Genomic DNA, 12,125 nt, shown 5'->3' on the forward strand with positions numbered 1-12,125 from the left:
GCGATTCATTTAATTGTTTAAATTTTATTCAAATTGTTTATCCCAGAGAGTTTTTTTGCAATAACATAAGTCAGAAAAAAATAATGTTAGAACCATTCTACAGGTGTCAAATGAAAAATCATGAGCTAAACTTTCAAATTGGTTTAAAAAAGTGAATAAAAAATGCATTTATTAGTAATAAATAATTATGCAAAAGTATGTATGTTCAATTTTTCCTTTTAAACTTTTTATTTTTTTATATAATAAATTATATATATTTATTACAATGTTTCATGAATTATCATATAAATAACATTACTTGGTAGTTATGCACCTAAAAAACGGTAAAAAATAGATTTTTTTGAAAAAAGTTATTCAAAAAGTTTAAAGGATTCAAAAAAAGAAAAATTGACGACACTTGCGTAATTATTTATTACTAATAAATGCATTTTTTATTTCATTTGTTTTAAACCAGTTTGAAAGTTCATGCTCTTTCGTTTGACACCTGTAAAATGGTTCTAACATTATTTTTTTCTGACTTATGTTATTGCAAAAAAAAGCTCTCTGGGATAAACAATTTGAATAAAATTTAAACAACTGAATGAATCGCTTTGAAATTTTTGTCACATAATAAGCACCAAAGAACCCTCATTTGACAAAAATTTCAAAGATCTATACTTATTTTTACAATAGTTATTGCGAAATTATTTTTTTTGACATTTCGACATTTTTTCGCAATAGGGAACTTGCATAAAATTTTAAATTCGAAAAAAATGTTATAAATCACAACAGAACATAACTTAAAACATGTATCAAAGATTAAAAAGTTTTGTTTGGCTTTCGTTTGGCCCCTAAAGATGATTAAAAATTTAAATTAAAACAGGTGGCCCAAAAGCGTCGTGACGTCATTCGTTTAAATTATGTTTACATTCTTCCAAAAAAGTAAACAGAATTTAAAATTAGACATTATAAACGTCAGTAGAAAATACAGTTATGTAACCTCACAAGTGTTTTTGATCGTTTGAACTATTTTAAATTGACTAAAGGTTTAAAGTTAAATTGACTAAAGGTGACTAAAGGGCCTCTAAACCAAGGCCAGAAAACAAAAAAATATATATAGATTTTAAATTTGTACTTCTGTTATTATGAGGTTTTAAGGCGTGAAATTTTGAAAATCTTATTTTTAAAGGAAACTGAATATTCTTATGCAATAAAAAAATGTGCAAGTTCCCTATTAGGTTTGGCATTCGTTTTGACACTGACACTATTAAACGACATTTAAAATAGTTCAAACGATCAAAAACACTTGTGAGGTTACATAACTGTATTTTCTACTGACGTTTATAATGTCTAATTTTAAATTTTGTTTACTTTTTTGGAAGAATGTACACATATAGATTAAACGAATGACGTCACGACGCGTTTTGGGCCACCTGTTTTAATTCGAATTTTTAATCATCTTTAGGGGCCAAACGAAAGCCAAACAAAACTTTTTAATATTTGATACATGTTTTAAATTATGTTCTGTTGTGATTTATAACATTTTTTTCGAATTTAAAATTTTATGCAAGTTCCCTATTATATTAACAATAAATGAGTGTATTAAACTTTGTAATACGCCATTTTAAAGCTTTTTCCATTCTCTTGAAGATGTAGGTACTAAGAAAACCATAATTCTTACTGTTTTCCATTAATTTGAAAAAAAAGGAAAAAGGCCGTTTTTGACACTACATTGTTTATAAATAAAAATTGCCGCCAGATCCTAAGCAGGAAATAGTTACAATAATTTGTTCTTATAAGTATTACCTGTCGAAAAAACCAAAAAACCCTGGCTGTTGAAGTGTCACGAACAGGGTATATTTTTGTCTTATTACCCTGGCCTAACTTGACTTATTAATTTTAGAGGGTCACACAGACAACGAAATGATGGACTTGGTATCAGAAATGGAGATGATGAAGATGATTGGAAGGCATATAAACATCATAAATCTTTTGGGATGTTGCACGCAAGGTGGTCCATTGTATGTAATAGTAGAATATGCTCCACATGGGAACTTACGAGACTTTTTACGACAGCATAGACCTTCATCTGGCTATGAACTAGCTGTCGGAGAGAAAAAAGAGAAAAAGACCTTAACGCAAAAAGATTTAGTGTCCTTTGCTTACCAAGTTGCAAGAGGTATGGAGTATCTCGCTTCTAGAAGGGTAAGTCGAAAATTAGATTAGGCTAGGTATTCTTCTTTCGCTCACAATTCCTTTAGCTGAGCCTAAGAAGTTTGATTTAAATTTAATTTGATTCAAATCGGGTGAACCAGGAGGCCGTGTAGGGTGCTAACCTTGCTGAAGACTTCCTCCTCCTTTATGCAGGCTTGCTAACGGCAACAGTACTGTTAAGCCACCGCTTTAGGTTTTTATATTTTAACTTATATCGTTCTTTTTAGTGTATTCACAGAGATTTGGCTGCTAGAAATGTACTAGTCAGTGACGACTATATCCTAAAAATAGCCGATTTTGGTCTGGCTAGAGATATTCACTGCAGTGACTATTATAGAAAGACGACAGATGGAAGGTTACCAGTTAAATGGATGGCTCCAGAAGCACTATTTCATCGAATGTATACCACACAGTCAGATGTTTGGTCTTATGGAATTCTGCTTTGGGAAATCATGACATTGGGAGGTAAGCTAGGAGATATCTGTTAATGTTGTTGCTATCATGTAAATTGAACCAATATCTAAATTCAACATATTATTTATTGTTTAGGTACACCATATCCTTCGGTACCAAGTGTTGAAAAACTCTTCCAGTTGTTACGGAATGGTCATCGAATGGAGAAACCTCCCTGTTGTTCTCTAGAAATATACATGCTGATGCGAGAATGTTGGAGTTACCAACCAAACGAACGACCGATATTTTCAGAACTAGTGGAAGACTTAGATAGAATATTAACAATTACAGCGAACGAAGAATATCTTGATTTAGGTCTTCCTCAACTAGATACTCCTCCTTCGAGTCAAGAGTCAAGTTGCGATGAGGAATTTCCAGTTTCTCTTACACAACATTTGTCCTAGTCAATAATGTTAAGTATATATTTCTGTAATTATAGCCTGAGTTCTGGTCATTTCTTAATGGTTAAATTAACTGATCTAAATGGTTCCGTGACATCTCGTCACGCGACAGTTCGTAACTCCACAAGAAGTAACGCATAATCCGTAACGCTGTCAATTTGTAACGGCAACACCTCGTAAAATCGACAGTTCGTAACTATATCTATTCGTAACGGCATAATTCGTAACGCCAACACTTATTTTTTTTATTTTTCGTCCTGAATTATTATTTTAAAGTGATATAGCTACTGTTACAGGTAGATTATATTCAGTTTAAGACACAATTTTTAAAACATATTTCTCCATGAAATATAAAATGTGTTAAAAATGTTTATCCTGATGCTCTTTCGTTAAATTGATAAATGTAATTTCAATTAAAGCTGTAATATTAATTGGTTTCCAGCAAAAATAAACAGAATAATTAAATTTTGACGTTAAGAATGAATTATACCGTTAGGAATAGTTACGAACTGTCGATGTTACGAGATATCTTAGCACCAATCTTAACACCGCGTTAATATCGAATTTTGAGATTAATTGAGGTATAATCAACATTTTCATCTTTATAAGAAGCTTCTTAGGGAATGTAACAAAATAGACTGGTGGGGGACAGTAGACGATTATCGGTACAACATGAATCTGCTATACAATTTTCGTAATCGCCACGGAGTAATAAAATTGTAGAAGCGGGCAGTGTCAGGTGTGGGTGCCCATATTTTTGCTTACAGGGTACACAAAATAGACATTTAAAAATATTTGTTACGAGTAGGTAATGATATTTCGGTATCTACTTTACATGTTGTTTCAGTTGTTTGTTGTAAATCTATAAAAGTGACTATTACACTTATTGCATTAGGAATAAATTAGCTCATAAACTTGCGCTGATGAGCAACAAGGTTTCTTTATAGGAAGGTCGTATACAGAGCCAATATTCGTCATAAGACAGATTACAGAGAAAGCATTAGAATGCAATAGACTCGCATTTCTATGTTTGATTGACTTGAAGAAGGCATTTGACAGAGTAAGATGTAATACATCTCTTGCATAATAAAGAGATGTATCTGGATATTATAACAGCAACTGAAAAGGTCTGTCAAAATCATAACATAGAAGTCAAAATTGATGGGCAACTTACAGAATGTATATATACAGACAGAGAGATTGACTAAGCCCTGTGCTATTCAACCTGACGATCTCAATCCAGTAAACTGGAAGATGTAAGAAGTAAACTGGAAATCGATGGAGTTGGCATTGAACAAGTAATTGAAATAAAGTATCTACACTATCCAGCTGAAAAGAAATAAAAGATCAAGTACAAAGAGATAATAGATTAGCAGGATGCCTTAATAATGCCCTATACGGCGTAACCGACACTATAAGTGTGATATGAAATCAAGAATCTGTAAGTCCAGTATAAGAACCATACAGTCAGAAAAATGAAAGAATACCCATGGACAAACATATAAAACACGCTGTATTTCCCTGTCACCGTGTAACAAAGAAAATTGCCCAGCGCAAGTACATGTAATAATAATTATTACATGTACTTGCGCTAGCCAATTTTTTGTGTGACACGGTGACAGGAAAATACAGCGTGTTTTATATGTTCGTTCATGGGTATTCTTTCATTTTTCCTACTGTAATGACGATGAAGTGCGCATCAGAAACAAGACCCTACACAGCTTAGAGACATGTTAACAACATTATATCTGTGCCATTACATCCCTAAGGAAGATGCTTATAATGTAATGAAACATTAAATCGATCTCATAAATACGTCACTTAATAAGTTATATTGTTATAGTGATGAATGTTTCGTGTATCCGATGTAGGATTTATACAGATTTTAAAAAAAATCTTCAAAACTGGTGACTATAAAAACTACTTCTGAGAAACACTAAAATACTCTTTGCGGTAAAGTTATGACCAAAACTTATTATTTCTTAATAACGATTTGTGATTTTATTGAATATTTGTAATTTGATCAATATTGAATATTTGTAATGCATCAAAATATTATCAGTATTAATTATTCTACATCGAATACTCCTAGAAAGCCATATACCTTAAAACAGTTATCAGATTTTAATCCTAGAATTCAGTATCAATTATTTATGGATCCTTTATAATGTGTCAATTAAAAAAAAACTATTTTGTGGAATTTATTGTGTGACTTTTATGGTACATAAGCTTCTACATTTTCTTGGCTTAATAAATATTCTCTGAAAATATGAAAAAAAAACAGAATGAGAAAAAAAAGGGATTTAACACGTTCTTCTAAAAATCTGTTTTTTACATACTGCGACCACGATTTCTCAAAATTGATTGGACCGCTCTTTCTAAAATTTTAACTAAGTATTTGCTACACATTTGAGTATCGCATGAACTAACATAACGCTATAATTTCAATTTTTTTTCTACCTTTTTCGGTTGTCAAACTGCCAAAAATAGCAAAAAATATCGAAGTCAATTCTTTATAGAACTTGTTTTTTTTTTAGTTCATACTATAGTTACTATACTAAATTTACAATCAAGATGCAGTAGAAATAAACAAACCAAAACACGTTAACTGCTACTAGGAGCACCCCCGAATCATAATTAACAATGTATAAATTTTGGAAATCATGATTTGGGATTTACAATGTACATACATTGTAAATTATGATTCAGCAGTGCTCCTAGTAGAACTTAACGTGTCTTGGTTTGTTTATTTCTACTGCATCTTGATTGTAAATTTATTATAGTATACTACACAGAAATCTTCGTGAATCTTATGTTTCAGATAATTTCTTGGAATTGTTCCTTTCAGACAATTTTGGGACAATCCGCCATTTTAAATTTATAAGATGTTGAAATAAAGTAATTAAATAAAAAAAATTTTTTTGCACATTTTAGGATGCGTTTATTAAGCCAAAAAATTTAGAACCTTATACAGGGTGTTTCATTGGGAAACGGAAATACTTTAGTGGTGAATAGAGGTCACCGAGCCGGTTCAAGATATACTACATTTTTTGCCCTACCGACTTTTATAACCGAGTTACAGGTTGTTTTATCGATTTTGCCCATTTCTTTCCTAAGCCATAACTTTAGAACCACCCTGTATATTTTTTTGATATTTGGTACACATATGTCTCATTCAAAACCGAAACGACCGACATATTAACCATAAGAAAAATCCAGGTCCGGATTAACAAAAAATTATAAAGTAATTGTAATCTTAAAACAACACCCTGTATATTGAAATTTTGAAAATCTGTTTGCATATTTGAAAAGAGCAGAAAAAAGTAAGTTTAATGGTTTGCTTCAATTTTTCGGCCAGACAATTTTATGACTTTCATTTTGAAATTATATTGAATTTTTTAAAAACTTTGACATTAAAAAGCAGATATTATTAACTTTTAGTTATAAATTATTAAATTTAATGAATAAATACTCATTTTAAAATTAAATAACACTTATTTACCACATTGGAACGACCCAATTACTAATGACAAGAAAAATCCAGGTCCGGATTAAGAAAAAAATATAAAGTAATTGTGACCTTGAAACAACACCCTGTATATTGAAATTTTGAAAATTTGTTTGCGTATTTTAAAAGAGCATAAAAAACTGCGTTAAAAGGTGCATGTCAAATTTTTGCGCAGATAATTTAATTACGGCAATTTTGAACTCATATTGATTAATTCTGTCAACGTCACAAGAAGCTACCAGAAAAATGAAGAACAATCCCAATATACTTAGAAAATCGATTCGAAATATTTTAAAACGAGCAAGGAAATGCATCGAACAAAATGGCGGACATTTTGAGCAACTGTTATAGTTCAAATATTTTTAATTTATGTTAAATTGTTGAATTGTAACGAATTTTTGTTTTATTAGATATAGCAGTTTTTTTAATTCTTTACTAAATCATTAAAATATCCCAATTCTCGCATTTCTAATTTTTAATGATGTGCATACAGCTACAAATCCAGAGAATCTATGAAGCCAGCGTAGTAAATAAGTATTAAGTATTTTTAAAGTAAGTATTGATTCATTAACATTAAATTATTATTAAAAGTTAACAATACCTGGTTTTTAATCTCAGAGTTCTTTAAAATTTCAATATAATTTCAAAATTGATGTAATTAAATCAACATCGAAAAAATTAAAATAAGCCTTTAATCACAGTTTTCATGCTCTTTTAAAATGTGCAGACAAATTTTTAAAATTTCAATATACAGGGTGTTGGTTCAAGGTCACAATTACTTTGTATTTTTTTCTTAATTCGGACCTGGATTTTTCTTGTCATTAGTAATTGGGTCGTTACAATGTGGTAAATAAGTATTGATTATTTTTAAAATGAGTATTTATTCATTAACTTTAATAATTTATAACTAAAAGTTAATAATATCTGCTTTTTAATGTCAAAGTTCTTAAAAAATTCAATATAATTTCATAATTAAAGTCATAAAATTGTCTGGCCGAAAAATTGAAGCAAACCATTAAACTTACTTTTTTGTGCTCTTTTCAAATATGCAAACAGATTTTCAAAATTTCAATATACAGGGTGTTGTTTTAAGGTCACAATTACTTTATAATTTTTTGTTAATCCGGACCTGGATTTTTCTTATGGTTAGTATGTCGGTCGTTTGGGTTTTGAATGAGACATATGTGTACCAAATATCAAAAAAATATACAGGGTGGTTCTAAAGTTATGGCTGGGGAAAGAAAAGGGCAAAATCGATAAAACACCCTGTAACTCGGTTATAAAAGTCGGTAGGGCAAAAAATGTACTATATGTAGAACCGGCTCCTTGACCTCTATTCACCATGAAAGTTTTTCCGTTTCCCAATTAAACACCCTGTCTACCATAAAAATCACAATAAATTCCAAAATAAATACTTTTTTTCGAAATTGACACATAATAAAGCCCCCTTAAACAGTAGCTCAGATTATTACATTTTTATATGGTCATATTTTTTATAACAGTAGTGATATAGCAATAATCAACATGATAATATAAACAATGGGCATTAATAAGTTAATAGTAAAAAATACAGGGTTTTTTCTTCAATATGTATAAATTATACAGTGTCAAAACCACTTATGGAATATATATATACCTAGGTTCTTCTATCAAAAATAAAAATATACTCAAGAAGATTCACCCGAGTCCAGCATTGATGGTATTTTTCTCCTGTTCTCCCTTAAAGTGTCCACTTCGGGGGAGATGCAGGTTAAGAGGCAGATACTCCACCTCCTCCCATCTCCACCCACGAACAACAGAGACAAGAAGATTCAGCAGAGACAAGAAGGTCCATCTGGTCCGTATGGGCGGGTAATGTTACTTACAAGGGGGTTAAGTGTGGTACCTCCAGAGGAACGCTACAGTCACTATTACTACAGCGACCTCCATCCACAGAACGTTGCCTGCATTAGGAATTGGAAAAGGTCATCATAGGTCATCAGCAGTTGTGGTGTTTTGCCAAGCTATAGACGTATTTACCCTCTTCTCAGCCTTCCTGAAGTACCTCTACCCATGTTTCCAACTGTTCCATTATTTTGTACCTGGAGACGCTCCCAGTACGTGCGTCATACCCAGGGAATAAAACCTGATACGTTATAGATAAGTTTCTTAATACACGACTTCAAAGAACTATAAATATTGCGGAGAATATGGATAATAGGGGGTGAAATTTGGAAATTACTTAAAGTGTTCCTGTGTTGACAGTAGTTCTGCTAAAGTAACGTCAAAAATAATATTCCATAATAGCTTTTCACACTGGATATATAATTATAAGTAATAGCTTCCGTAGATACTTTATGAATAATGTGTATATTTATTTTGTGTCCTGAACATCCTTCCTGAACTTTTTTCCCACCTGAACCCATTTTTTTTAATATCCTTAAGGTATCTGGCTAAGAAGACGATATCTTACTGTTGCCTATTAGAAATATTAACTTTTGGCAAAATGAAACACTAATTATGGCACTTTTATTGACGTATGACATATGTTTTATGCAAATCGTAGGTGCAAGACCATTTCGCCGTCGACATTGGTTCCTTTGGCGTCCCACTACAATTGTTTTAAAGCATGGTTAAATTATTGTATTATGTTCGCGATAAGTTTGGAGTACTGATAATCTATACGACTTTCCTCGGACGCTCTCATTATGCTGTTAATTTATATCGTGTCGAATGCTTTGCGAAAGTCTACGAAAGCCAGGACCAATGTCCTTTTATATTCGAAAGATTTTTCTATAATACCTTCTATGCAGTGGAGATGGTCGTTAATGCGTTTTCCTAATACCTGCCTCTTCCTTCATCAACATCATCCTCCAGCCCTTTGCGTCCACTGCTGGACATAGACCTCCCTAATTTTTGTCCATTGTGCTCTATTTTGAGCACTTTGCATCCAATTTCTTGACATTTTCTTGAGATCGTCAGTCCAACGAGTAGGTGGTCTTCTTCTACTTCTTTTGTCTAATCTCGGCCTTCACTCAAGTAATCTCTTCGTCCACCTCCCATCACTGATTCGGGCGACGTGTCCGGCCCAGATATACTCAGCATTGACCTTTCCATTTTCCTCTGAGCTATTTGCAGCATTTTAGAAGTTGTAGCTGTCAATCTCAAAGTTTCGGCACCATAAGTCATCACAGGCAACACACATTGGTCAAATGTTTTACGTTTTAAAGAAATTGGTATATCGCTTTTAAAGATATCTTTGAGTTTTCCATAGGCTACCCATGCTAGGTTTATTCTTCTTCGTAGTTCGCATGTTTGGTTGTCTCTTGTGATCTTTATTTCGTGTCCAAGGTATATGTAATTTTTCCACTAGCTCTACTTCGTTGTCTCCAATATTGATATTTCCGCTAGGTACTAGGTTTGTCATGAATTTTGTTTTGGAGATGTTTATTTTAAGACCTACACTGGCACACGCTAACTGAAGTTCATGTAGCATTGTACATATCTCCTTGAGGTTGTCAGAGAATAAAACTATGTCGTCTGCGAATTTCAAATTTGTTAATCTTCTACCGTCAATATTCAGGCCTCGCTCTTCCCAGTTAAGTATTTTACAAGCATATTCTAGTACTGCGGTAAACAGTTTAGGCGATAAGGTATCGCCCTGTCGGATTCCTCTGCCGATTGGGATATGGTCTGTGTTTTTATGTAGTTTCACCGACATAGTTGCGTTCTTATATGTATTGTAAATTAACCTTGTGTATCGGTAGTCAATGCGGCATGCTTGTGGTGCTTCCAGAATTTTGTGAAATTCTACCGTGTCAAAGGCTTTATGGAAATCTACAAAAGCCAAAACGAGTGGTCGATTATATTCGATAGTCTTTTCTATTACCGTTTTAATGCTCTGTAAGTGATCATTTGTTCCAAATCCGGTACGAAATCCCGCTTGCTCCATTAGCTGGTAGAAATCAAGTTTTTTCTCAAGACGATTCGTTAATATTCTTGTAAGGAGTTTGTATAACTTGCCTCTTCCTTAGGTTGGTAAAAATCTAATTTTTTGTTCAGTTATTATTCTTGTGAATAACTTGTAGAGGGGGTTTAACAGGCTTATGGGTCGGTAATTCTCGAGGTCTTTTGGATCTCACTTTTTGTGAAATAAAATGGCAGGTGCACTGTGCCATCTTGTAGGTATTTTTAGTGCAGACATAAGTTGAACGTTCCTTTATATTCTCTAAAAGTTCGTCTCCATTATTTGCAGCTTCTATAACGATATTATCTTCTTCCAGAGCTTTATTTCTTTTCGTTTTGTTCAATGCATTCGTAATTTCGTCTGTTAATATAGCAGGCATCAATTCCGGTTCTTGGAATGCTGGTTAATAGTAGTGCACACTATTTCTAATTCTATTGTGCCGGACTCATCGTGCTACCAGGTGGAGTGGGTATTCCATCTAAAGTGCTTAATTATCTGACGCCACAAAGTTATACAGCATGTTTAGTTATAAATTAGATATATGTACATATTATAAATGGCAACACTGAGCGCCGTCGAGTACGATACAGTCCCCTCTTCCCACGCTAATGCATCTGATTCTCACCGATTGTAACTCCGTCGCTCCGTCCTATTCGTCATTCGTCACAACGATAGTGGAATAAGCAATGTTGCCGATTTTAGCTCTTCCTTCAGTCGGCTATATCTAATCGAAAACTTAACGTATTGTATAAATGTGTATTTACAGGCATTTTGCCAACTGATAATTTTAATGATCTTAGGGAAAGCTAAAATAACAGTATGTTTCTGTTAATTAAGACAATTTAATTTATATTTGAGTTATAGTTGAATAAAGTGTTGCTTTTTTAGGCCCTGGTCCATCTAGGATTTAATGGTTTTGGTAAACCGAAAATTGCAATCGAACATGCGCAATAATTGTTATTTTTTACCTTAAACATAATATAGAATGCAATAATTGTTATATTTTACATTAAACATAATGTATAAGGCAATGCATGTTATTTTTTACCTTAAACACAATATAGATAGGATTTCTACTTCAGGGAATAGTTGAACAAACAGTATAAATACAGTGTGTTGCATTAATAGCTGGACTGGTAATCATACTTTCGTACTAGATTCAACTGAGAGATTATTCATGTATCACTGATTTAGATGGTTTTTATACTACTTATAGAAATAACATATTTTAATTGAATGTTAAAAACAAGACTTAGTTGTATGAAGTACATTTTTTTATTTATATTACTTTTACTACCTTATCCGTAATGTAATCAAAACATCACGTTTCTTTTTACATAAGTTAAATAAAATGTTTGATATAGATCATGTCAGAACTGCATTGTTTCGAGTTTAAATATATTTATTATTAAGAGAAGCACGAGTGTTTTATTTAATCCCATCTATACTAAATTTACAATCAAGATGCAGTAGAGATAAAAAAACCAAGATACGTTAAATGCTACTAGGAGCATTTCCGAATCATAATTTACATTGTATAAACTTTGGAAATCATGATTTGGGAATGCTCCTAGTAGCATTTAACGTGTCTTGGTTTGTTTATTTCTATTGCATCTTGATTGTA

At 32.3% G+C, this 12,125-nt stretch overlaps 1 protein-coding gene across 4 annotated transcripts in view; it reads left to right on the forward strand.

Moving 5' to 3' along the window:
• LOC114332769 (fibroblast growth factor receptor homolog 1) overlaps positions 1–11,918 on the forward strand; it is a 219,043-nt gene extending 207,125 nt beyond the window's left edge. For 3 of the 4 annotated variants that reach the window (XM_050663224.1, XM_050663221.1, XM_050663223.1), the window contains exons 10-12: positions 1,883–2,184; positions 2,421–2,658; positions 2,743–11,918. In XM_050663224.1, coding sequence (XP_050519181.1) covers positions 1,883–2,184; positions 2,421–2,658; positions 2,743–3,050 — 848 coding nt within the window. In that variant the 3' untranslated portion in view covers positions 3,051–11,918. The remainder of the gene's footprint in view (positions 1–1,882; positions 2,185–2,420; positions 2,659–2,742) is intronic. The other variant, XM_050663222.1, reaches the window with a different exon arrangement.
• Positions 11,919–12,125: the final 207 nt, after the last annotated feature.

Source organism: Diabrotica virgifera, chromosome 10 (genome assembly GCF_917563875.1).
Source record: "Diabrotica virgifera virgifera chromosome 10, PGI_DIABVI_V3a".
Lineage (NCBI taxonomy): Eukaryota > Metazoa > Arthropoda > Insecta > Coleoptera > Chrysomelidae > Diabrotica > Diabrotica virgifera.